Below are 27,987 nucleotides of genomic sequence, written 5' to 3'. Positions count from 1 at the left end.
GTGCCGTCTTTCAGTCATCACAACCAATCCCATTGGAGCCAGGGTCCCACACTCTGTGACAGATTTGGCACTGTTGCTGTCAATAATGCAGCACAAAGACTTTTTTTTCTTCATGTTTATATTTGTGCCACTTATCCCAGAAATAAAAAAGGACCTTGGTAGTTCAAGGGATTGAATACTATATGAAAAGGAAAAAAAAAAAGCCGTTTTCAACCATGAACTTTAGAAATAATTGGGATAGGACAGGATCCAGAGTTTAATATTCACATATGACAAGTGCAGTGGGAGACTGTCTGCATGAATTGCGTTCACAACAGCAGAAGAATATCTGGAGGTGTGAGGATGATGCCTAGTGTGGCTAAAAAATGTGCAGCTTTCAAATCACAAAATGCAAACAACAAACTTAAAGAATCGCAAAGGCTCCAGTTTAAATATGTGCAAATGTAAACAATGAATATAACTCAAGATATGTAATATATTGTACATTGTAAAATAATTACTATCTTAATTATTCTTCTTTGCAGTCAAGCATTGTTCTTAATATTTTGATGGTCTAATGTATCATTATTGTGTAATTAAGTTCACTAAACAGTAAATATTGAACTGAAAATGTTATAGTTATTTTGTCCAATTCACTCAAACCTAGCACCTGGGTTGAGCGTGAATGAGCCTAGTCACTCACTCACTATCCTGAGTTACTCTGAAGAATGTCCAGAGTGACTCCTGCAGACATTTGTATTCTCACATCACAACCAAAGGGTCCGGACAGTAGAATTATACATTATATAGAGACAGACAAATGCTGAAATGCATTCATTACCTTCCGTTCTTGCTCCAGCTTCGACACCTTAGCAAGGAGTTCATTTTCTGCAGAACAGAGGCCGCAACCAATAATGTACGTGGGGTTGTTTTTCTAAATTAAACATTTCTTAACAACACTCTACTCCACTACTAAAATGTTATCTGTGCACTAACCAGCTTTTGCATTTTCTTCCACAGCATCTTCAAAGAATTTGATGGAAACAGCAAGTTCCCGATCCTTTATCTACCAGATGGAGGGAGAAAATTAAATTAGATCAAACCTATATTATCACCTCTTAAAATACAAAACACATAGAGAGGGTGGTGTGGTATGGTATGACGTATACCATGTCACGCTTTCTGGCATGTGTTTTGGTAGGAAGGAAGGAAATGACAAAAATGAATACCTTGAGCATGGCCTGTAACACCCTGAAGACATGAACAATGTCCTGTGGAGTTTTATTCTTGACTTCCCAATCTTCTGTCTGCATAGAAAAAGAAAAAGTAGTTTAATATGAAAACAGACAAATATGGAGTTTTTTGGTTGCTGACAAAGCAGTAGTTGTAATAGGGTAGGCCAAAAAGGTCAAAATTACCCCAGAGAGAGCTCTGATTAGTCCACAGCAATGAAAAAAAATTACAAAAGTGACAGTTTGGGTTTTTTGAAGTGTGACTGTTCATCATACGGACACTAACCCTCCAACTAAATTCAAACTTTAAAAATACAGGTTAACATTTTAGTCCAACTTAAATTGTACTACATCAAATCATGGACTTTATAACATGATATTGTTGTGTCTATTTAAATGCCTTTCGTTATGTCTATTTAAATGTCAAGTCCTTCGTTCGTTATTTTTGCTATTTTATGTGTACCTAAAGCCGGGATTCTCTGCAAAAATTTCATTATGTCTCATAATGACAATAAAAACTTCTTGAAAGGAATGATGGATGGACAATCGCTTAAGGTGGATGCATGGATTGTATTAATTGAACCTTACTGAGAGAATGTCAGCCTGTTCAATAAGGACAGAGGTCACACAGCACGATCAGTGCTGAATATATGTGTCAGTGCCACACTTCAGATCACCTGCCTCAATCTTACTTCATTGCAATTACATGTAGAGCCTCCTGGTTCCACCCATATAAGTCCCTGGGCCCCAAAGTCTCCTAAAACGCTCCTGTTTTTTTTCTGTGCAAGCATCCACAGCCTTGGCTAACCATACATCATCATTTAAAAAAGAAAGGCAGATACAAATTATACAGATGTTTATGTGTAAGTAAAAATCCACTGTGGAGTGTGAAGCATTACCATAATGAACATGTCGAAGACCTCGTCCACTTGGCCTTTCCCACATTGATGGAGGGTCGCCGGCTCAATTGTCGTCACTTTATCCCACTCAAGGGCAGCCGGCGGCATCTTTGCTTCGTTGTTTGTGAAAGTTTGAGCCGCGATAACTACAGAATGTTGGTGTTAGTTTTGAAAGCTATGCTAATTGTTGATGGTGAATCGGGACGAGATTGATTCACCATTGGTATTGCACGCTGTAGTTTAGTACTTGAACGTGACGATAAGATCTGTCCTGGTTATTTATATCCGACAGACGGAAAATGTATGTGACAGATGAATAAACGTCCATTCTGGCGTCTCCACTCCCTGATGCTTAGGCTGCTAGGTTACCGCTGACAACAACCACTAGCTTATAAAGCTAGTCTACAATAAACTATAACCAGAAAAAAATCGGCGAGTACACTATTGCATGGCACATTATCAACTAACGAAGGCGTGGAGTGCGAAGTACTTAGATACTGCACTTAAAACTTGGAATTTGTCGCTCACTATAGTTTGTTCTCATCCACTCGCCCAGACTTGTCAACTCTGATCCGGAAGTGATAGGGCTGATGTGCCGACGCTAGCTAGCTTCTACAAAGTGGAATGCTGCTTGCTGAATTGTGTAGCCTGCATGTGTACGTGTGAGTAAACGTTCGACTTGTTTGTTGTTTTGAACTCACTGCTGCAGCCACTGCCTACTCTGGTATAGACACGGTGAGTCGAGAGTCCTAAAAAGACGATTTTGCCTTATCCGGCATCCACACTGGCGTCAAGCTAGTTAGCTGCTAAGTTAACTTTGTCGTTAGCTAGCTAACGGTGGCTGAAAAATCTCAGCGTGTTTTTTACTCTCACATCCCCGCTACCGACTGGCAGCCTATTTGATTAATTTTGTGTCTGCCAGTTAAATAACGGTTGTTATTTTTGTTTTGGCTTGCTGTATAACGATACACCAGTAATTGCTTTTGCTGCGGACTGTCAATGTACTGAACGTGTTGCTAGACTATTTGGGTTTTCGCTGACTAATTCTATCTATCTATCTATTTTAACCGAGATTGCGATATGATATCACAGGGAATGATAATTTAAACAAAATTAATCTCATTTTTATTTGAATAACATATTTTAAATGATTACTGTGTAATATTTGTGCAGAGAAGAAATATGTTTTTTTCAGTCTGTAGAATATGATGTGGTATTGGTCAGGACAATATTTAATATAAAATGGTAATCTGACACGTTTTGGCTTTAAAAAATATTGCACCTCCTGCGATTTGAAAATTGCAGCAGGCCATATTGCAAATTTGATTAAATTTCAATTGTTCAGTTCTAGTTTTCAGCTTGTAAGTAAAATCAACCTGCCTGGTTCTTAATAGTTACTCATCAAACTAGATTGTGATCATCACGCAATTATATAGTTCAGAAAGCATACAGTTAAACATGTGCAATATTTAACAGACTGGGTGTAGGTTTTTGTGTGGATGCCAGTTGATGAAGCTGTGGTTTAAAGGTCTAGTGAGTAAACTAAAGAAGGACTGGGGAAGAAAAAAAATATAATACCCATTAATATAGCATTATCACTTTGAAATAAAGAATGTTGTTGACTAATTTGGAACTTTCTTTTTCTTGCACAGTGATCAATGACGGCTTTGGTCAGCCATGGCTGCCGTGTCATGGAAGGAGATTTTACTTTTGACTGGACTGGTTGTAGGATGTTACTGGAACAGTCTGTCATGCGGCTTTGTGTTTGATGACGTCTCAGCCATCCTTGACAACAAGGACCTACGACCCTCAACTGCTATCCGTAACCTATTTCTCAATGACTTTTGGGGAACGCCCATGGCTGAGGTTAATTGTGGTCCATAACATACTATAATCATTTTGATATTTGATTTTAAGAAACAATAAATGATAAAAAAGAGACATGTATTTTTGAAGTGTGGTTGAACAAGGTACTGACACATAGTGCTTACCGCCCTGTTCACCCCACCCTGTGCCCAAATCCTGCCTGAGGCATGAATGCTGGCTCAAAGTTCAGTTCTTTTGCAAAATGGCTGTCTTCTGGTGAGATATAGTGGCAAAAGAAATTCTACACTTAAGCTGATGTATAGTTTATCAGGTGAGTATTTAGTTAAGTGTCTAAAATCAAATTTTCCTTGTGGCAGCCATGTTTTCAACCACACTTCAGAAAACCTGGACTAGTACTTAAATGTTACACAACTGACCTGCATAAAATCTGTGTCCTGCTACAGGAGCGGAGCCATAAATCTTATCGACCCCTCACCGTATTAACCTTCCGAGTCAACTACCTCTTCAGTGAGCTGAGTGCAGCTTCGTACCATCTGCTCAATGTGGTTTTACACGCTGTAGTGTGTGTGCTTTTCCTACGGGTGTGCCGATTGTTCCTGGACAAGACTTCCAGCTTGGTTGCTGCTTTGCTGTTTGCTGTGCACCCCATCCACACTGAAGCAGTAAGTGTACACTTCCTGGGTGAAGACAAGATTATTTTATGTATATTATGACTAAAAATACATTTGCATTTGAAACTTTGAGATGATGCATCTCAATGACTGTTGCTGTGTTAAACTACATCACTGATATTAGTTAGTAAAATAGATGATGGTTCTCTACTAAAAGGTATTCACTGTGAAAACATCAGTGAGAGATCAATTTCAATTATAAATGAGAGTTTGTGATGATTGTTGGACTTATTAGTGACGCTCACATGTGCAGCATGTGGACACCACATAAGAGTTACTGTTTTCTCAAAATAAGCCTATTTATTCCTAGTTATACAATAGTACCCAATTGATTAATGGGAATGTTATATGACTTCCACAGTTCTAGGCAGACAACACTTATCATTTATCTTCAGGTCCAATTGAGTCTCCTTTCTTAACAAAATATATAAACCTGATTTTAAAACAGATGATTGATTTCCGTTACCAGGAGCATAGTTGTCTTTCTGTTCTTTTCCCTCAGTGAGTCACGTTTGACATCACGTAGACAAACAACATACAAGAAACGACACAAGAAAGCATCATAGAGAGTGGTTGTTAAATTTGTTTGTGTTTAGTCCCACTTTTAAACTTTTTGGATTGTAAAAGTTTAAAAGCACACATAACGTACCAATGCACAATCAGCAGATCTACTGCCAAAATAAAGTAGTAGACGGCAAAAGTACTGTGTTCACCTGGGTGTTCACTTTACTGGAGCTTGAGCTGATCAAAAACCTTTTAGTCATCTTCTGAAACTGTACATTGTTTGTCTCTGTGTATATACAGTGGGTTTTAAAATTTCTATAGTTATTTTTTTTAACTTGAAACTTAGTTTGAACAGTTTATCATGGATGTTATCAAGATCACACATTTCATTGAACTTGACTGGGAACCAGAAACCTTTTGTTTATTTTTGGTCATTTGATCTTAATCTTATTTCCTTCTATAGGACCTATCTGAAAACCCTTTTTACCCAATTAGGACTTGTAATTCATCCCATTCAGCATCATTGAATTGATGACCGGACAGGACATGACCAGAGCAAAAACAAAGAAAACATTCTGCTCCTTGGAGTAGAGTGCTACTGTTACACATCACGCACCACTGCGCCCATCCTGCTCATTCTCTCATCTATGCAGAGTCTCTCAAACTTTTGAATGGAAACCATTTGCCTCACAAATGAGCCCTTAGAGTTAGCTCAGCAAGTGGTCTTCATGTTATCGCCGTCTGGAATCTTTCTCTGAACAGATCATTTGTTTTTGAGTTATGCTCCAAGCACTGAAGGTTCCTTCATGATTAGCATGTACAAAGAGTGCCTGTGTGTCCCCATGGCTCACTCAATTTTATTTTTTTTTCTTCTGGGGTATCTGTCCTTTTTTGAATGACTCTAGATTTTTTTTTTTTACATTACACCAAGAATCTTCAAATACAAATTATTAAGGGTATTCCACAAGAGGATCTTACTCTCCAGCAGTGGCATCATGAAGAAGCACTTAGGGAAAAGCTGCAACTCACTGCCTGAACAGAGAAATGAGAAATGCGATCAGTGCTTAAAGCAACCACATTAACTGTTGTCAATCTTAACATTTAATTTGATTGACAGGATGGACTTAAAAGTTTTCCTCATATTTCTTCACCCTGTTCAGACCTTGCAATAGCATTCCTACTGAGTGATCTGATCACAAGTGAATGGCTCAAAATATTGGTGTGAATGAGTCACTTGGGGCACATTTGGTCACTAAGACTACATTCAGAGGTTGCTGCAAAAAAGTCTCCTTTAGGCTTGGAATACACGTGTGTGTGCGCCCCCAATTGCTAGATTAACTGTATTAAACTTGGCTGTCTGAGACTAAAAGACCGATACATTAGTACAAATATTTTTTCAATACAAAATTCTGGCCAATGAAGATCTATGGATTATCGTTTTGTAATGAATTTGCATGAAACGTTTAATTCTATAGGTTATGAAGTACCTAGAGATTAGCAGATGTGTGTTATTTTTCAAGACACCTGGACTGTGTTTGCAGAATATCCTAGTATGGGATATTATCCACCACTTTTGTTAAATGAAGGGAAATTTGAGAAATGCAAATGGGATTCAATCCATCGTGTTGTCACTTTTTATCATCAGGTCACAGGTGTGGTTGGCAGAGCTGAACTTCTGTCTTCAATCTTCCTCCTGGCTGCTTTCCTAGCATACACAAAATCAACAGGTGCAGACCACTCCATTGGTAAGTCCACTCTTCATCAGCAGGGTCTTACATGAAACATCATTAAAACACTTGTGACGGAGGCGTTGAAGAACATAGCAAACCAAAATACCAGCTTCTGATTGTAATGTATGGTGTATCGTTCTTTTAAAAGGTCAAATGTGAATGAGGTTTGCAACAACAGCAGGGGCATGGAGAGGGTCAAACATCCCACATTTCCCAGAGTGTAATTGTTTTGCAGAGGTTAAAATGATAATATACTGACACATATATATATATATATATATATATATATATATATATATATATATATATATATATATACGTATATATATATATATATGGTTGTGTAAGGTTTTGATGCAAAGTCGGTGCCTTACATACCAGCTGACTGTGTTGAGTGCTCTGTGTGCTGACAAGTAGTGGGAGAGGGAGGCAGGCACACTCTCAGGAAAAACAGATTTTAGCCACTTAACAAAGGGCTCATCTAATACAATCTGTGCTAGATTAAGTTGACTATCACTTAGGAGAACGTTGTCAGTTTAATTCACCATGACACAGCCGACTGGAAACTCACTCCCACAGAAAAATCCATTGAGAAAATAAGCAACATTACGTCATGGCACTCAGAAGTTGTTGACCTACTGCTGCAGTTCAAATATGTTATTTTGTGACTTTGTTAAATGATGCTTGGATGGTTGAAGGCATAAACGGGTTTTGTCCTCCAAATTAAGACAATATTCAGGCTGCAAAGCTATAATTTGGTTCTGTCCAGTATGGAATTTGCCCCGTTTGAACATAAGAATGAACCACTGTTATAAGGTTATCTATAATTTGCGTGCAATTCTCTTTTTCTCTTTGTTCCAGTTTGGGCTCCTATTGCTTTGACAGTAATTCTAGTGGCTGCAGCAACACTGTGTAAAGAGCAGGGGATCACTGTCATCGGCGTCTGCTGTGTCCATGAAGTGTTTGTTGCACAAGGGGTAAGGTTTGCTAATCTTGGTTATTTGTCTGCATAACAGACTAATTGATACTCAATTTCTATTTAATTATTCCTTGAATTGCATCAACATCTTCCTTCCTTTATCTTGTTTGCTACTCTCAGTTTACCTTGCCCATCCTCCTGGACACTCTGTGGCAAGTCCTCCAGGGGAAAGATGGTTTCCCCTATGCTGTCCTGCAAACTCTGCTGAAGCTCATTGTACTCATCATCAGCACCCTGCTGCTTGTCATCGTTAGAGTTCAAGTCATCCAGTCCCAGCTTCCCGTCTTCACCAGGTAGGCAGTGTTATCTCATTAGCGGCAACTACATGCCGTTCAAATGGGAGAAGAAAGTGCTCTGCTACAGCTGCTGCCTTTTATCTGCACAAAAGTAACTGACATTTGTTTATCAGAATCAGAATACTTTATTAATCCCCGGGGGGAAATGGTTTTTGTTTCAGATGCTCCGTGCAAAGTGAGGTAGAAATACAGCATGAGTGGAAACAAGGGCTTAAGATATAGATATAAATAATACAGTAAAAAAGGCAATAAAAGGAAATAAATATAACATAAAATAATACAATAATAAAGTAGACAATCTTGAAAATATACAATATACAAATAGTTAACAATGAAATGAGGATGAGTAATTAGTATAGATTGTTTTAGTTTATTTGTTTTGTTTTTATAGATAACCATAAGACTGCGATCATCAGATGAAGGAGTTGTACAGTGTAATGGCCACAGGCAGGAATGACTTCCTGTGGCGCTCAGTGGTGCATAGTTGAGCAATTAGTCTCTCGCTTAAGGTGCTCCTCTGTTTGACCAGAGCGTTGGAGAGGGTGAGAGCCATACTGCAGTATCGCCCGCACTTTCGACAGCATTATTGAGTCTGTTGGCATCTGCTACTCTCAGTCTGCTGCCCCAGCACACAGAATAGCACTAGCCACCACAGACTCATAAAACATCCTCAGCATAGTCCAGCAGATGTTAAAGGAGCGGAGCCTCCTCAGAAAATAGAGGCAGCTCTGTCCCTTCTTGTAGAGGACTTCAGTGTTCTTAGTCTAGTCCAGTTTATTGTCTATGAACACCCCCAGATATGTAAATCCCGAAGGCCAGTGGAATACAGTCTGGAATACAGTGTTGCATTTATTCCTTGAGCTCAAAAGCCAGTGCCACTGCATTCTGCGAAAAACACTGTAAAATGTACACTCCTCTTACACACCAATGAATCACAAACCTAACTGAACCTTACTGAAAGGCCAGGACACTTTCTAAGAATGCAATACAATTTGAAATCTGTAATTATTTATTTGTTTATTCACATCAACCTTTGTTTAAAAGACAAAAGATAATGAACTTCATTATTAATTAACTTATTCATTCATTCATTCATTCATTCATTTGTTCAGTGGAATGTTTGCCCACTCTGATGTAATCAAGAGTGAGCTGCTCACCTAAGAAAGGTCCACATAGATGCACAATAAAATATTTTATTATTCTTAATATTAAGGTTAAGTTTGACTCAATAATCAACTGGTCCAAGTCAATGACCTTACAAAATCACGTGCTTGACCCTGTGAATGCTGCATCTGTTGAAACATAAAACTGCTCTGTAATCATCAAGCACAAGTGATATGAATCTGAATAATTATTTTGTTGACTGAAACTGCTTTGTAGAGTAGTTTCTCTTTTTTTTTTGTCTCAAATTATTGTTCATTGAGTGTTTTCTACTTTTTTAAGTTGTGGAAAAAAAACCCTGTCACCCTTCAAGGAAATGTATGATTACGTGATTTTTAAGATGTTGATGGACTTAACTGTGGGATTATTATCACTGCAGAGAAATTGTATGATGCAAAAGATAAAAATGTTCATATAAGAGCACAGGATTGCCTCTTGCCCACAACAATTAATGACTAAATACCTCCATATGCAAACCTTATTCATCCCAACATCCCTGTTAAGTCTAAACCAATCATCATATAGTAGTCTAGAAAACACTCTAGTAATTTAAAGATTTAATTATAAAGATCTTTGTATTGTCTCTCCTGACAAAAGAGTGAGCGGTTTTACAAAACAGCACAACCCATTGGAAAAATCATAAATGAAGATTCCTACATTTTAAATTTAAAAATAGCTTTTTACTTTAGGGCCAAACAAAGGACCAGGAAATTGGTATCCATATGTATATTTGTAATTTCATTTTACAGATGTGCTGTTGCAAGGACCTGCAAAGAAAGTTCATTATGTGCATGGTGTACTTGACAAGTGATAATGCTTTGCCAATGGCCAAATGGTAACCGCTTGTCGCACAGGCTTAAACTGGTGGCATTTGCTTGTGAAGATAAAATTCCAGACAATTAGTTGTACTAATCCTAGAGCTGTCAAGATTCAAGATTCAAGATTCAAGATTCTTTATTGTCATTATGCAAGCATAACAAAATTTCCTCCCGAGACTCTCAGCAAACATTGAAATACGAATGAACAAAACAGAAAACAAGAAAGGTTATTGCAGGTGAAATGTGCAAAAAGTGAACAGTGCAGGGACATGTATGTACAGGGGGAAAAAGGGGCAGTTGTATTATAAATATAAATATAAAGTGCAGAACTTAGTGCCAGACCTGTGTCATCCACTACAGAGGGGGGAGGGGGGGAGGGGGTTATTGATTTCACAGCCCTGGGGAAGAAGCTGTCCCTGAGTCTTTTGGTGGAGGATCTGATGATCCTGTACCGTTTTCCTGATGGAAGTGGTGCAAAAAGAGCGTTGCCTGGGTGGGTGGGGTCTGTTGCTATCCGTCTGGCCCTCCTCTGGAGTCGTGCGGTGTAAACAGAATCCAGATCAGGTAGACGGCGGCCCACAATCCCCTGTGCAGTTCTCACCACCCGGGCTAAGTCCTTCCTGTTTTGTGACGTGCAGCTGCCGTACCACACCGTCACACTGAGACACAGGATGCTCTCTATCGTGGCTCTGTAAAAGTTTGTGAGCAGCTGAGGAGAGAGTCCAGTCCTCTTCAGCTTCCTGAGGAAGAAGAGCCTTTGTTGAGCCTTCTTCACCAGGTGCGAAGTGTTCACACTCCATGAGAGGTCAGAGGAAATGTGGATTCCCAGGAACTTGATGTTGTCTACACGCTCCACTCCCTCTCCTTGTATGCAGAGTGGAGCGTGATACGGTCCACTCAGACAATCTCCAGATTGTCTGAGAAATTCTGTTTTTAAGACTATACATTTTTATGTTTAGATTATCATCTGCCCACAAGTCGTCTTGTTAAAACAACCAATGACCAGAGCAGTTTGAGTACAACTAGGGGCAGGAGGTGCCAAAGAGGGAGGAATCAGGAATTAAGGATGGGGAGATGTCACACAAATAACCTTGTATAGTCAAAACACCTACATATTGACAGGACGACAGAGAGTCTTCATCCATATTTTAGATAATTCACTCCACTAGCAGGACACATCTGACATTGTCATTAATATTATTATGTATTATTGCTATTTGTTGTTGTAGTATTGGGAGTAGTAGTAGCTGTTATTGGTGATGTTTATGATTGTCGTAGCAGTAGATGCTTTACCTTGAGCATATGGGAAAACTGTATTGTTGAAGCAAAACGTTGTGATTTTAGTTTAGGATTATGGTTGTTATGGGAAGCGTTTGGGGCTCACAGTGATGCCAGATATTTTTAGTATGTCCTGTGCTAGATTAACAGTAAAAAATGTAAACAGTAAAGCTTGGCACAGACTAAATCTAAATCTTATACTTTTTTTAATCCCCTTAGGGAAATTATTTCTCTACATCTGACCCATCCTAGAATTAGGAGCAGTGGGCTGCCACACTGAGTAGCGCCCGGGGAGTTACAAGCCAAGTTCCCTTTCCACTTGGCCACGGGCTACCCAGCTACAGGCTTCTTTGAGCCCATTTCTATGTATATATATTGGAGTAGAATGAAAATGCAGTTCAACTTGTGCAAAATGAAAAATTAAGAACCACACCACTGCTAAAAAGAAGCTGTATCAATACAATTTAACATGCAGGATTTTATGACATTTTGTGTGAATTTCATGCTCCATTCATACTTCAAAAATGCATGATGAGCACCCTAGTTAGCTGCCACTTTGAATTGCACTCTACAAGTTTATTATTTATTACAGAATTGATTTCCCTAGAAATCAAGAGAGTTGATTTCCTAAGAAATCGAATAAATCAAGCAAAACCAGAGATAGCACTTTGCCAAGGCTGCTCTGCTTCCCACAGTGTCGATACACCACCCTATCTTGCTTTTTTTCCTTAGGTCTAAAATAGTTTCACTCGCATCCAACAGACACACAAGAACATAACCTCGTTGGCAGAGGTAATGATCAAATTATCAGATATGTCGCACAGAAATGTCTCCATTCCTATGTTGCTCTTGATTGCGGGATAATTTTAATGTCTGCATCATTGTCGTCTGTTGTCTTCCCCATTTATCACAAATATCCTGCTCATATGTTATCATCCATACTGTATTTTTTTGTACCTTCTTCTGTTCTACTCAGGTTTATTGGTGGGCTAAACCTTTTGCTTGTGTGTCCTCTCATAGATTTGACAACCCAGCAGCAGTCAGCCCCACTCCCTGGAGACAACTGACTTTCAACTACCTACTCCCTGTGAATGCATGGCTCCTGCTGAATCCCTCCGAGCTCTGCTGCGACTGGACCATGGGCACCATCCCTCTGGTGGAGTCGCTGCTAGACCTCCGCAACGTAGCCACACTGGTGTTCTACACCTTTCTGGGCCTGTTGGCTTACCACAGTCTGCGCTACAGACACAGCTCTGCCAAGATTGTCATTATGGTGAGAGGGAGTTTGTCATAATTTTGATTATATATTGTTCCAGTTTACAAATGTTCACAAGTGGGACTGCGTCAAACAGTTGTTATAATAACATAAGAGATCATAATTTAGTCTTTGTTCCACCGCTATATTGTAGATCAATGTACCGTGTAATTTGTAGTGCTGAATTATGGGTGCATTATTACACCATCACATGATCGTTTTGGGATCACGGTATTTGCCCCGAGCTCTTCCCGCTTAGGGATGTCACAAAAACCGATACTTGCGATACCTTTCGATTCTAAAATAAATAAAAAAACACAGATGATGCCTATTATTTTGAGGCACCGAGGCACGGTAAGTTTTGGTGCTGTGACTCTTCCAGAACTAATGGCGGCAATATGTGCTTCAGAGTGTTGCAGTTAATACTGGCATTCAGAAGAGGTCATGAAGAAGTAGACCTCACATGTCATAACAAACCCCATGTAAAAACATGGATGTATTCTAAGAACTGGATGCCTTGAAGACATTTTTGTCATGGTGGCCACTCACACTCATTTTTGGTATCGTGACATCTCTATTTCCACTATATGAAAACAGAGCTGACTCCTTTTCTTGTTTCTCCCGGTAATTATCTACATTACTGACATGTGTATATTTACTCTAAACTGCAGAGATTATGCTGAATCGCTTCATTGTTCAAAGATCTGTATCAAAGCCATCAGATAAAGAGTTTCCTCGTGCTGAGCAGCCACAGTCACAGTTCAACACAAATAGCAGTTAATCATTTGGATTGGCCATTGCTAAAATTGATCATCTACTTGAGATCATTTTATGAATGTGGCTTGTGTGTGTCATGTTAAGGTTCTCATTGTCAGTCTTCACTTTCCCTCTGGTTTGTACTGACAGCATATTTTCTTAGACAAAATAAAGATTGAACATAATTATCTTTATCTGAGGGATCATGAGACTGATTCAATTATTTTTCATTTAAACAAACTAAGTAAATATAATAAAAGTCAGAATATAACCGCCAGCCCAAATGAAGAGTAAATGAGATACTTTAAGAAAGAGTGAGTGTTCATTTTGGTACACAAAAAGAAGTTTATATCTGTTATGCAACGGGGTCATGGCTCTTGTACATAGAGGTCAGTAAACTTCCTCACTGTAATGCTATTAGCTTCAGACTCTGAAAAGGGCGCCACAAATCACTTCAAACTAAACTGAGTTATGACTTTTGCAGTGTTTACTCCAGTTTGCCAAAAGCATTTTAAAATAATATATTGCATAACAATATCATATCAACCTACTTGGGTCTCCCTTGGAATATATCTTGTATATTCGTGTAGAATACTGTGTGTCTCGTGCACTCTTGCACATCATAAAATTAGTACCATCCACACAAACCTCCTTTCAGATGCAGCTGTGCACAAGTGGCATGCAAGAACTTATTTTTCCCCACTTTAGGGGAAATTTGTATACACACATTTGTGAGAAACAGTGTTAACATAATAAAAATAATGATACCCCTCACCCAAAAAAAAAACTTGAGCTAAAGTTGTTTTTTGTCTTTCACTCAGGCCCTGTGTTTGATCATCCTTCCTTTTATTCCTGCGTCCAACCTCTTCTTCCCTGTGGGTTTTGTTGTGGCAGAGAGGGTGCTTTATGTGCCCAGCATGGGCTTCTGTGTTCTTGTCGCACATGGCTTCAAGATTGTCTCGCACAAAGGGTGAGTGCCTGTCTAAAATCATAGTTGTGTTGAAACAAGCAAATAACTATAATTTGTCTGTTTTGCCTACAATAAACAGAAATTACTCGCATCGCTGTGGTGTGAGGAGAACATGAAAACCAGAACACAAGACTTGTCGCTGTACTGTTGTCACTGCAATATTAAGCGTTACTCGCTCTCACTTATGTGTGGCTAATTATAATAATTGGAAGTTATTTTATATTTTATAGGCTTTACATTTTTCACAGAATGATTATCAGAAAAACTGAACTGGCTTAACATGGACATTTAATTGTGGAATTGTTTTATTTGCAGCCACTTGAAGAAAATTTCCTGGCTGATGATTGGAGTGCTTTTAACCACACATGCAGTGAAAACCTTCAACAGGAATTGGGACTGGGAGTCAGAATATACTCTCTTCACCTCTGCCCTTAAGGTAAGATGGGTGTCTTGTTTATCCTGGCTGTATTGTAGCGTTGAAGCACATCTTTAATCATCACCTAAAAGACATGCTTAAATCATCAAATAGAAGTTTGTCTTGTCTAAATGTAGTCAGTATTTCACACAACATGACAAATCAGCAATGCATATAAACTCTCTGCCCCTGTAGGTCAACAAGAACAATGCCAAGTTATGGAATAATGTTGGCCACGCGCTTGAGAATCAGAATCATTATGCTAAGGCCCTGCGTTATTTTCTCCAGGCCACTCGCGTCCAGCCAGGTAAGAATCCCAAACTCAACAACTCAGACTAGAATCAGATTATTTCTTAAAGGGGAATTGTGGTAATCTGTGTTGTTTTCATTGGTGCTGATTCAGTCCAGTCTTTGAATTTCTTTTTGTTCAACTATTCTTTTCAAGGTCTGATGTGGCAAAATACACATAGTTATGGTGGACTGAAATTATTTTACAATCATCTTTTTTTATATATGTGTGTACATATATATATATATATGTATGTATGTATGTATGTATATATATATATGTATGTATGTATGTATGTGTATATATATATATGTATGTGTATGTATGTGTGTGTGTGTGTATATATAAACATACATATATACATATATATATATATATATATATATACACACACACACACATACATACATACATACATACATACATATATATATATATATAGTTAAAGGGATCAGCACTGACTGTAAAATAAATTAGATTACACAGTACTGACGGTAACTATCACACTAACAACAGATGTTAGTTTGTGCCTTCAGTTTGAGCCTGTCTCAGGCTGGTTCTTAGTAACTTCATTCAACCACACTTCAAAAAACCCAACATATTCTTTTGATAATACCAAATGCAGTTAAGGCACTAAAGCTTCTGCCAGATTTGCCTTCTTTTTTCTTCCTGTTTTTCCATGTGGCTTATTTTTCATGAAGCCTGACATCAGCTCTGACAGCTCAACATTTACCACTTCATCACCTAGGAGTCCCCCCCCCCCCCCCCCCAAGAATAGCAATATAAACACATTAACCCTATGTGCATTTCCTGTGGTGATAATTATGACACATTACTTCTTGGTCTTGACTGACCTCTTTTTGACTGAGTTTTTTTTTTTTTTTTTTTTTTTTTCTTAAACAACTTTCCTCCCTCCTTCTCAATATAATCTCGTTGCAGATGACATTGGCGCACATATGAATGTTGGAAGAACCTACAAGAACTTGAACAAGTCCAAAGAGGCAGAAGATGCATACTTGGTTGCCAAATCCCTCATGCCACAGGTATCATGTTACATACCCACAACTGACACAATTGGTAGGGAGTAAACAACCAACTTTTTTAAGTAGATTCAGGATCACATAATTCGGCACAAGTTACATTTCCAGTTTTAGATGCAGGTCATGGCCATTGACTTGAATCAAGCCCTCTAGCACATACTGTAGCAGACCACAATTTACGATCCATCTCTGCATTACTTTGACATGCACCTGTGGGATTTAGTTTTCCCTTTTAAACATCCACAGCCACACTGGATGTGTGGCTCCGTTTGTCAAATACACCACAAACACAACACTCTCTCTGTACCTTTTTCAAAGTAAAAGCTCTCCCAGCATTTCTGTCGAATTAATTAATTCACTCTAACGCTTTAATTTACATCCCGGTAACAGCATGGTAGAAATGTGGTAATATTTTTGTGAAAGGGAAGTGACTATAATGTGATAATATCTTATTTCTATTGCAGTTTCCTGCTTGGTAATGACAATGGTAGGAGTGTGTTGAGGAGATATTATTACAGTAATACCAGTTATTTCCAAAGTACTATCCAGGTAATTGGATACTGAGAATTAGTGTAGGCTAATTCAAAATTGATATTTACCATATTACAAAGTTGAAATTCATCCTCCCACATGTTATGCTCCACACACATTAAGTCATTAAGTGATTGTAACCAGACATTTGATCCTGATGCAACATCCTGCTGCATTTAGTTAAGTTCATAGGCGAGTTAAAAATTATTTTATTTTATTTATTGCATTTTTCAAAGGCAGACCTTATGTAAAACCTATCAGCATCTGTACAGTAAGAACACAGCCTTTGAGAATGACACAGGTATGACGTTACAGTTTTCTCCTTACTTCATTAAAAGTCTTCTTTTCATAATCATATACTACATGGTCCAGTTTCCTAAATAGCATCTGATTTTATAACACAGCCCCTGTCGCTGCAACACCACCTAGAAATAGTACATAGTCTTCCATTCATTCCTTATAAATTAAGTATGGTTTTCAGACAGTGAGACTAATGAATTATTTTATCACTCATCAGGTTATTCCAGGTAAGAAGTACGCGACCCGCGTTGCCCCGAACCATCTGAATGTTTACATAAACCTGGCTAATCTGATACGGGCCAACGAGTCACGCTTGGAAGAGGCTGACCAGCTCTACCGACAAGCGATAAGCATGAGACCCGACTTCAAACAAGCCTACATTAGCAGGCAAGATCTTGATTTCATTAGCATGATTAAAGAGCCTCTGTTTGTGCCATGTGTATATACAAGAGTAAAATGGCTTATACAGTATGTCCAGTCTGTTCTAACTTCTTTTTTTTTTTTTTTTTCTTTCCCCTTTTCTTTTTTTTTGGTCAACTTCCCACTTTAGAGTGTGTTTAAAAATGCCAAACGATAAGTTCCCAACCCTTGAAATGACAAATACTTCAAAATACTACAAATTTAATATACTCTGTTCTCTGCAACACCAGCAAGACCTTCTGTAAACTGTATAACTGAGCAAACACCAAGCCATTGCAGCTACTTAGTCTGGTTAATCTTGTATTTGGTGACAGTGGATATGCTTTATAGTAACAATGTCACTCTCTAAGGACTCTTCATTAGTGTTCATTTGTTTTGTTTGACTCAGAGGAGAGCTCCTGTTGAAGATGAACAAGCTCACAGAGGCACGGGACGCCTACCTCCGAGCCTTGGAGCTCGACCACACAAACGCCGACCTGTGGTACAACCTGGCTATCGTCAACATTGAAATGAAGGACCCATCGGAAGCCCTGAAGAACTTCAACCACGCTCTGGAGCTCAACCCACGGCACAAGCTGGCTCTCTTTAACTCCGCTCTTCTCATGCAGGAATCTGGTGAGTGTCCATAAATCATTAAGTGGGGATGACTTGTTTCCGATGCTTCAACTGGGAACCAGTAGACGTTTTGTACCATTCTCAATAACCACCCAGAGAAGAGAATAGTTTACATAGTCTGCAGCTGCACTCAAGTAGCACTTGGCAAGTGCGACTTAACACCCTTTCAAGGGCTTTGAATTGATGAAATTTGAGGAAATAAGTTCTTTTTGGGGTGTAGCCAGTCATTCAAGATTTCGCCCTTTTTGCTGCAGTGAACTCTGCATGCCCCGACTTCGTTGCCAAGTTTCTGTCATGTCGTGCTTCATGATTTGTGATTTAAAAAAAAAAGTATGGATCATCTAAGTTCATTCTTAGAGTTGCAATATGTCAGAGGCTTGTTCATCCCAGTTGAACTTTGTATAATATCATCACAGGTGTACAGACTTTTCCTAGAAACTCATTGATGGACTGACAAACACATGATTTGTCCCTCCGTCTAAAAAAAATGACACATTGCAGAATTTACCCAACTCAATCAGATGTTTTCCTTTTTTCTTTAAATTGTTCAGAGTCTTACAAGCGCGCCGTTCTGTCTTTGTTTTTCCTTTCAAGTCCTTATATGACTCAAGTGCTGTCCCTGAATAAAATGATGCATTGTCTATGATGATAGATTTTCTGTGTGAATGAACGACCACATATGCGACTCATGTGATTTAATTTTTTTTTCTTTCATTTTCAAACCATTCTCCAGCAGCAGTTTGATCCGTTCATTGTGGAACCTTAGCCATTTCTCAGATGACAAAGTTCAGTGAAGGGTCACTTGATTGCTGTTGCTCTGGCATTGTCCATAGCTCTGACAGTTCAGGGTTTCTGCCAGCTGTGTCTTTTGAACTTTTTTTGTATAAAGTGCACACAAGTATGCTGTGCGTTGAGCTCCAACCATCGCTCTTTTTTTTATTTTTCACTTTCCAACTTCCACTTCTGCTTGTGTTCTACGCCCCCCATTCCCTTTAAGCTACGGAGATCATTTGCTTGTTTAAAATTTAAACTGAAAAGCAGACCGACTTTGGGACAAATCGCTCATTTTGATCCTGAATTGATCAGCTTTAAAAATAGCTTAGTTCTCGCCCATCTGCTTTCGATAGGTTTCGCCTTACTGACAGGACCCAGATGTGTGGCACAAAAACTGAATTTGAATTTGAAGAAGTAAAACTGAACTGTGAAAACAAATAAGGGGACCTTCAAATGTTTCGCAATATATTTTCAAACCAATACATTAAATTTCAAATGACGACGTTGATTAAAATAAGTGATACGTTCCGTTTTCACATGATACTTCCCATAGCAGACCAGTCTTTTTAGGTCAGTTTACTCTCCCTCATCGTGACAGCAGATGTGTTATCGCACCCTGAAAAACATTTCTTAGCCTTTGACCTGAACAGTCACCATAACTCTATCTTTAATCATCCATAGATGATGGAGATGAATTTCAGTTCCGGATTAGAGGATTATGCTATCAAAAAAGTGGAAGTTCAAACAAATGAATGTCCTCAAATTTACTTGTGACATTAATTCCAAGCATAAGAACACAGATGGATATCAGTCATGGATGGAGGATGTGGCTGTCGAGAAACTGAATTTCAATCAAGTTTGCCCAATTTGTTCAAATGTACTGTGACATTGATTCCTAACATTTACCATTACCCAGATGTATGTTTATCTCTAGACAATTGAGATAATTATCAGGACCGGATAGTGGATAAAACTGTCTTGGGGGGGCAGGGGGGGCGAGGCACTTTAACTAGCTTCTGGCGAGAGGCCCACTGAAGTTGATTATCGATGGTGCCCAAGTTGCTTAAGACAGATGCTCTGTACAAACTCCACAATACAGCAAGTGCTTTTATTGTCACGATTAGATGATATACAACTTTATTGAACAGAGCCACAAAAGCACTTTTTAATTGATGTGTTGATATGATATGATTTTTTTGAACATGTTTGGTCTGGTTCACCAACATACAGTGTGAGTGATTTATTTATTTCATCTTTCCGGTCATTCCAGAACCTCCTTTTTTTTGTGCTCGGGACACAAAAGTGGTCTGTTGCCACGATAAGATTCTTGCTTTGAACTTGAAAATATTGACTAAAATGTCTCTCCTATCTGTGATTTAAAAAAAAAAAAAAAAAACTTACATTTTGTTTCTTGTAAAATGCCATTTTAATATTTTTACAATTATCACAATAATATCGTGAACGACTTAGTCCCTGGTCTTGTCACACCCACCGATGTAGGGCAACTATGCTGTTGTGGCAAATTGCATAATCTTATTTGCTTGATGAGTCAACAGAGAATTAAGTTTTAGGGTGCCCTCTGCTGGATCACATCAGAATTATGTTGTTATTTGTTGAATTCCTCTTCACGCCCATAAAGCCAACAATAAATAAACAAACTATTTACAGACTCAAGCTGTCAATTCTGCATTCAAACAGGTCACCATGTTTCACATTTTAATAAAAAAAAGTTGCCTCATACCGTGTCTTTGCTTTTCTGTGGTAGGTGACCCAAAGTTCTGGCCTGAGGCTAACCGCCGTTTCCTCACCTATGTGGAGGAGGAGCCTGAAGATGCGAATGGCTACTTCAACCTTGGCATGCTGGCCATGGATGCCAATGAAAATGAAGCAGCCGAGAGGTGGATGCGTAAAGCCATTGATTTGCAGGCCGGCTTCCGCAGTGCCCTATTTAATTTGGCATTGCTTTACTCTCAGTCTAAACGGGAGATTGATGCGCTGCCAGTGCTGGATGAGCTACTGCACCACCACCCTCAGCACATCAAGGGGCTAATTCTGAAGGGCGACATCCTCATGAACCATAAAAAGGACACCCGTGGCGCTAAAACCTGCTTTGAGCGCATTCTACACATGGACCCCACCAACGTCCAAGGCAAGCACAACCTGTGTGTGGTCTACTTTGAGGAGCGTGACCTGCCGCGGGCAGAGCGCTGCCTGGAGGAAACACTAGCCCTCGCACCAAACGAGGAGTACGTGCGTCGTCACTTGAGTATCGTACAGAGTAAAATGGCTGCCATGAGCGCAGCGGGGAAACCACTTTCTTCAGCAGAGGGAGCCACCACGACAGCCAAAGAGGAAAAAGTGAAGAGAGTCATTGGGGGAGTGGAGGCGGCCACTGAGGGCGAGGAGGAAGGGAGGGGTGCTGATGCTGTCGGAGCGGGGGCTGGGGATGAGAAGAATGTGCGGAAATCCTCTGCAAAAAGCCTTGTGGGTGTGAGCGTGGACAAATCAGAGTCTTTGGACAGTAGCCAGTCTGACAAACGGACTAAGGGTAAGTCCACTAAAGAGATTAAGGATATAGAGGAGAAAAGAGCAGCTGCCTTGAAGAGACTCGAGGAGATTGAACGAATATTAAGCGGCGATTGACGTTGTTGTAATTTACTGCCGGACTACTTTTTATAGAGCTCTTTATGTATTCGTTATCAATTGCCATTTTATTTCTTTGATTTAATCCTGTGACTGCAGGCCACTCAGCATGGTCCTGTTCTAACACTAACTGTGTAAAGAAGGGAAATGTTGATCTACACATGAGACTCTTAACAATAAGCACAAAGTCAATTTGGGATCAACTATTTAAAGCTTATGGCAGATGTACATGCCAGTGTGTGTGTGTGTGTTTGCTATATTTGAATGCAAATTCTCCAGCAGTTATAAATCCACACTTTTTTTTTTTCTTTATGTGTATTCATATTGTTTTGTCACTGGATATTTGTGTTCTTTTTTTTTTTTCCACCAAGGTGTGACTCACTCCTGTGTTGTTGTTTTCTTCAAAAACAGATTGATTGTATCACGGACAATTAAAGGAAATGACATGTTCCCCAGATTTCCTCAAGGCGGGATGATATGTGCAGAGTCTGAGGCTCGAAATAAGCCGGGCCACACGGAGCAAAACATCACTGACTGCTCGGCATCAACACCAGGTCTATGATCCATTTCAATGTCTACAAGTCTTTATTGATCTCACTCAGCACTTCCTGCCAAATACATCATCAGTGTCTGCGCTCACAGCTGCAATGCACTGCAAAATTTCATTGTGATGCCATCTAAAGACTATTATCTCATTCCCTTTGTCACATTACCCCCCTGCATCCTCACGTCTCTCTGCTACCCTTTAGATACTACAGCGTTATTTCATTAGAGATGAGTGTTTTTCCTGCTGTGAATGTGTTTTTTTCTTTTTTCCTCTGACCTGGAAACACCCATTTTAAGTGACCGTCAACAATGATGTACTCTCATCATCAGTCTCCTGCTTCATCATGTGTTCTTCATTTTCCTTCCGCTTCACAAGAGTAATTTTCACAGCACATTTGCAGAAAACAGATCTTTTCCTTCAGACCGCTCCAGCACTACGCTGATGCCACGTACTGATAGTGAAATATTATTCAGATGTTCCACAATTTCCAAGAACGGGTCAACAAGAACTTGTTTTGTTTGTGTCCGTTTCAGTCGGTGTGAACTGCAAAAGGTTCTTTTCGACATTTAAAGCTACACTAGGCAAAAAACTTGATTGTTGCGTGTCATCCAAACGTAATTAAAAATAATCGCATTGTGGGATTGCCCACCCACTGTCCTCGTCAGATGAGCCCAGACAGATGCTCTTGTTTCATATCCAACGAGTGAACCTGAGGCAACCTCTGTTTCTGAAACACTACTGATATTGACAGGTGTTTTATTGCAGTTATTTTAGTGACTCTTTATGTGTTATACAGTTGGCTACAGTGGCAGCCTGTGGCAGCCTGTGGCCAAGTGAAAAGGGAGCTTGGCTTGTAAATGGAAGGTCGCCGGTTCAAGTCCCCACCAGGTCGAAAGGGCTGGGGTACCCCTGAGCAAGGTACCCAACCCCCATTGCTCCCCGGGCGCTACTCAGTGTGGCAGCCCACTGATCCTAATTCTAGGATGGGTCAAAATGCAGAGAATAATTTCCCTTATCCTTAATAAAGTATCTAAAATTAAAAAAAAAAAAAAAAAAAATTTAATTAAATTGCTTGATTTACATTATGCTGAAAAGTTATTTTGCAATCAATGATCAATAATGCTGTCTACAGTACGAATACTGTACTTTAAACTGATGATGGCAAATGCACACACTCATTACGGTCTAAAAAAATAAATCCTTGGATAAAACCACAGCCTCTGGCTGCTTTTCGAGAGGTCTGACTGAGAGGCCCAGTAATCGATCATCAGTGGAGACGAACATGAGTAGACCTGTGATTGTCGCTGTGAGCCAGCGTCGGATTCGCCACGCTTGTTACGGAACAAATTGAGTAGAACTGTTCCTTCCGTTTGATCTGACGTGAACTCCCATGATCATGTTTTCACTCTCACTGTGCAATAATTGTTTTTAGTCCGGTGACTCGGCACAGTGCAATTCTCCAGTCTGATTACTGTAATTTGAGAGCACTGTGGTGGTACTGGGCAGCTCTCCTATGCATTCTCCCTGAATTTCTATGTACATATATTTACAGTGTTCATGTATCCAGTGTTATTTATTATTAATTTTTTTTTTTAATATGCACTGCAAATACTGTGGATGTTTTTTGTTTACCAATGACAGTATACTTTAAACTCATGGTCGTGTTGCTTCATTTAAATAATCGCTAATAACGGTCACCGCGTCAACAACTAATGAATTGTTGAATCATGTATGAAATAATCGACTGTCTGCCCTCCGAAAAAGTAGGTACGGCTTTTCTGAATAAGGAAACTTTATTCTGTCACCTCGGGTTTTTTTCTGAGCAACTGATTTTTCTATGATTTTTTTTTTTTTATGCAATAGCCCTTGGTGGTGGGGTTCTAGGTTATTAAATAAACTGAGACGATGTCTCGTCACTTTTGTTGTGCTGTGTCTGTTTGCAACATGTGTACTATAAACCCACTGCCTATGGAAAATGAGTTACAGTTGGGTGTCACTGTAGGGAACGCAACAAAAATAAGAATGGAGATATTTCTCGACTCAGGGGAAACTGAGGTTGGGAAGCCCACTTTTTCAAAAATACTAGCCCTATTCTAGTAATACAAGGCTAAATGCAAATTGTTGAAGTATTCCTTTAATTACAGGACATATTAGTACTTCAGGTGATAGTTAAGGGTTTGTGTGGTTGCGTGAGGTAATGAGCTTTGACTGCACCATGCATGCCACATGCTCACAAAAATGCTCAAACAATCTATGAGAACTTAAATCATGCTTTTTATGAATATATCTGTGGCTAAGACGGCCTTTGACCTTTCACTTTCCCTGTTATTTTTAGCTTGCAGGGACATGAGAGCTGCCTGGTTTACTACCGCCTTGTTTGTGTCTGTGTCACTCCAAACTCTCATAAATCCAAACAACGGTCTTAAAACACAAAGTCACTTAACAACACATCTGAGCTTGATGATGGCGGCAGCAGTTGAGTAACATCCACTGTGTGTCATGATATAAAAGTGCTGATTTTGGTGCTGGAAGACAAAAGAGGACGAACACAGCATTTACAAGAGTAGAAAGAGGGGATGATGTAACCACAGGCACAGGGACTGAGAACTGAGTCCCTGCCAAGAGAACAGGTCATGGCCTACGTAGCAATCCAAGAGGATGCAAAACAATGGGCCGCCCAGACCCACCCACAACTCTAAAAAGGCAGTCTACCCCAGACCCGCAGATGACATAGACTTAAGCAGGTGTAGATTTTTCTCATGTGCCTCCTGGCAGTCCTGTTTTCTGTGACAGTGAGCTTTGTTTCACACTGGTCCCCAAAGATGCGTTAGAAGTGAAAGGTGTCTAAAAGAATACAAAAACCCAAGTTCAACAAGTCCCGTGGACATAAATCATGCGAGTTCAAACATGTCCTGGAGTTCATTTCGTACCACAGGAGGCATGTCGTGCCATCCCCAGGATGTTGATCCCAGTGCCGATCCAATTTTAGAACACAAATTAAGTTCCGTTTTGAAATTCAATGTACTACAAGTATACTATTGTCGGTCTCTCTGAGTGATTACATTTTAAGAGTAATGTCATTTCCTTGTTATACGGAGCAGAGGAACCGAATATATTCACATACAAGGAGCTGAAAAATCAAAGAGCATTATTGTTATTCTAATCAAAAATAGTCCAATAGTTTAATTTAGTAATTGATTAATTGTTCGCACCCCAGAAATAACATAATATTATCTCCTTAGTCACAATTCTTAATGTTTATTTTGCTTTTATCCCAAGTGCAGAGTTGTCTTTCAACTTTCATGTCGTCACTGTACCGTAAAGTGTTTCCACGATACCGAACAAGCTCTGCAACTCGACAGAAAAACATACTATACTGAAACTGTATATACACCTACGTACATGCTTAGGTAGTATATGTGAATCCCTGTTTGAGACAGCCAACATAAATGAAACCCCTGGATCTCAGTTAACGAATGAATAGAATGATGGGAATGAGGTATCGCAGGAAACCAAAGAAAGAGGTTGTCAGCAGTGTGACTCTGATCTGACAGAATGCCTGGAGCAGTGTGCAACTGTCAACCCATTAGTCACATAATGTGCCTTTCCTGCTGTGTGATGTGCTGCTGCGTGCATGCAGATGCTCAGAACTTGTGGCGTCACACATACCTGCGATGTGGTTGTCATGTGAAGCTCCCATGCTCGCAAAAGAGACATTGTCTGCATCATTATGTGAGCATGTGCACTTTTGACACCCCAAAAGTGTCAAAAGTGCACTGAAAAACTGCACATTTCTGAAAGTGCACTTTCAGAAATGACTGAAAAACACATTATACAATATGCGTAAGAGACGATGAGTTTGTACGCTTGTCATGTCATGGACACTTAAGTTATCCTCACTTCCTAGTAGTCCGTTTGCATTTCCCACTGTAAGAGCACCAGGCTTCACTTGCAAGCGAACCGAGACCCACGTTTTCAGGTGGACCAGAGTTCGCTTGTTTGATCGTTACATATATCAGAGTTCAGATGAGCTTTCACACCTGCCCAAACAAAGCAGAGTATCCAAGGAAACAAACCCTGGTCCGTTTGAAGCGGCCCAAACCGCTCTGGTGTGAAAAGTGCCCTAAGGAGACCTCCAGTACACTGAGCAGGTGTACGTCCATATAGCGCTAGAAGCATTGGACCGTGTTAGGGGGTTTCCAAGTATGCTGTGGTTTCTGCCTCCCACACATACTTGATCATAAAATTTAAAGCTGCAGTGCATAACTTCTGAATATTCAAGCCAAAAAAAAGGTGGTCGCACAATGATGGTATATCTACGTCTATTAGCTCCACACACACCTGTCCCTGTGTGCTTGAAGGGTTTTCACAGAATGTCTCCGCACATGAATCCGTTGAATTGGTCTTTATGTAGTTGTTGCTTGTTGTTGTAACTGTTGTAAATGGGGCTTTTCCACGACACTGTCGTCGCCACTGATTGGGTCAGTGTCGCCGCTGGAAGAGTCACGAGCACGACGTCTGACACAAGAATCAAACTGAGCGAGGTCGAACCGTAGATCAGTTAAGCCGACTTAAAAATCCTGAAGAGATTCTGTGACCAAGTCTTTTTTAATTAACCGAGTCTAATGAGTTAGTAAACCATTAGGTAATGCTTTACAGGTCACTAGTCACAACAGTTTCATGCAGCCGTGCCGTGATGACTCCGCCCACGTTGAGGAGGTCCTAGAAAGCAATACCCGAGTAGAGTCGAGCCGTGCCGTGCTGGAACTGTATAGTGGAAAAGGGCCATAACTGTCTAGGACTAAATGCTTATAATTTGCATTTAATGTCCTTCCTTTAAATCTGCTGTTAAATGTTCAAAACATTACTGAATCGAAAGTCATTCATGCAAAGACTGTCATCAGACTTTATCGTTTCGGCCAATTCTGATTGACATATGATTACGACCAAGAAGAAAAGATGTAGCTGTAATTCCCAGGGAGAACTTTACCTTCAGTTTAGTATCTTGTTTGGCTCTTGCCTGTCTTCGCGGTGTCCGCCTGCACAAATGATCCTGTTGATTACAATTCCCACAGATCTTCACAGAGAGTTTAAACAATGACAGCGTTCCATTCTGCAGAAGTCAGAAAGTCCACGTTGACTAACTTTTGCAATAATTTAAATTTCATAAAGATATTTATGAAGTCGCACTTGAATTGGTGCACAATGCGGTGCAGAGCAAAATGTGCCCGCCTTCCCAAACACGCTGTGAAAGGAAATGCAAATGAGCAACAACGACAACAACAACAAAGGAACAATATGAGAAACGTTTCTCTTTCCATGAATGATTTATATTTGTTTAATAAAGTGTTCCGGCCGCTGCTGGCTGCCGTTTAGTATACATTCATGTGTGTTTCCATGAGTGATTCTAGCAGGCATGCAAACCAAGCTGTGTGATTCCCTGTTAAGGATTGGTCCTTCTGAAGCAGAGGCGGTCTCCTTCCTGCTTCCTGTCCACTGGCGTCTGCGATTGGTGTGGCTGGGATTCGACCAAGTCTACCAATCAAGACTCTTCAATTAACCCCAGCTGCAACATAAATAGCTTGTGTGCCCTCAGTTCAGGGTGCCTATCAGTCAGTTATCAGCACCTGTACAGCCTCCTTTTGTTATGTTTTCCTAGTGCAAGTGCACACTCCTTATTTAATTAAACTTCTGCCTTTACCCTAAACCGATCCAGTTGTTGTATTCCACCTCATTTCTTATTCCAATCATATGTTACTGCTCTCCAAAACGAGCCGGGTCGTAACATAAAAAAGTGCGTAGATCAATGAATGTTATTGCGTTCAATCACAAATTACTCGTAACCTCAAATGTGTCCTATCTGTGCACGGTGGCTGCAGAGTACGTGGGCTCCCAGTTAAAAGCCTTTCACTCTGCACTTGTTTAATCCAATCCAAACCCTCTAATGATGCCTGTGATTGTATCTGCCTGTGCCTTTGTGGTGGGGCCCCTCCAAGATTAGGCGAGATATGAGGATTCTTTTTCGCTCAGCCTCAAACTTATTTCTTTCCCCTTTTAT

General features: G+C 39.8%; 2 protein-coding genes across 7 annotated transcripts in view; one reads left to right on the top strand and one right to left on the bottom strand.

Annotated features, from left to right (window-relative positions):
• cep290 (centrosomal protein 290) overlaps nt 1–2,265 on the bottom strand; it is a 29,017-nt gene extending 26,752 nt beyond the window's left edge. For all 4 annotated transcript variants that reach the window (XM_058644502.1, XM_058644504.1, XM_058644503.1 and 1 more), the window contains exons 1-4: nt 2,111–2,265; nt 1,209–1,286; nt 976–1,045; nt 821–867 (exon numbers count right to left, since the gene is read on the bottom strand). In XM_058644502.1, the coding sequence (XP_058500485.1) occupies nt 821–867; nt 976–1,045; nt 1,209–1,286; nt 2,111–2,218 (303 nt within the window). In that variant the 5' untranslated portion in view covers nt 2,219–2,265. The remainder of the gene's footprint in view (nt 1–820; nt 868–975; nt 1,046–1,208; nt 1,287–2,110) is intronic.
• Nucleotides 2,266–2,683: 418 nt separating this feature from the next.
• On the top strand, nt 2,684–23,845 carry tmtc3 (transmembrane O-mannosyltransferase targeting cadherins 3). Of its 3 annotated transcripts, XM_058644509.1 has the most exons (15): nt 2,708–2,845; nt 3,763–3,976; nt 4,381–4,599; nt 6,758–6,857; nt 7,704–7,819; nt 7,942–8,114; nt 12,395–12,647; nt 14,207–14,355; nt 14,671–14,791; nt 14,966–15,077; nt 15,999–16,102; nt 17,148–17,317; nt 17,739–17,965; nt 20,505–21,287; nt 21,794–23,845. In XM_058644509.1, exons 2-15 carry the CDS (start codon nt 3,788–3,790, stop codon nt 21,796–21,798), a joined length of 2,721 nt encoding a protein of 906 aa, XP_058500492.1. In that variant the 5' UTR covers nt 2,708–2,845; nt 3,763–3,787; the 3' UTR covers nt 21,799–23,845. The 3 variants fall into 3 exon arrangements, with proteins under 3 accessions (XP_058500491.1, XP_058500492.1, XP_058500489.1); XM_058644508.1 differs by having other exon boundaries at nt 2,684–2,772; nt 20,505–23,845; XM_058644506.1 differs by having other exon boundaries at nt 20,505–23,845.
• Nucleotides 23,846–27,987: the final 4,142 nt, after the last annotated feature.

The sequence above is a fragment of the Solea solea genome, chromosome 12 (genome assembly GCF_958295425.1).
Source record: "Solea solea chromosome 12, fSolSol10.1, whole genome shotgun sequence".
In the NCBI taxonomy this organism is placed as follows: Eukaryota; Metazoa; Chordata; class Actinopteri; order Pleuronectiformes; family Soleidae; genus Solea; species Solea solea.
The sequence above is the reverse complement of the archived record's forward strand: the minus strand, read 5'-3'. Positions and strand labels throughout refer to the sequence as shown.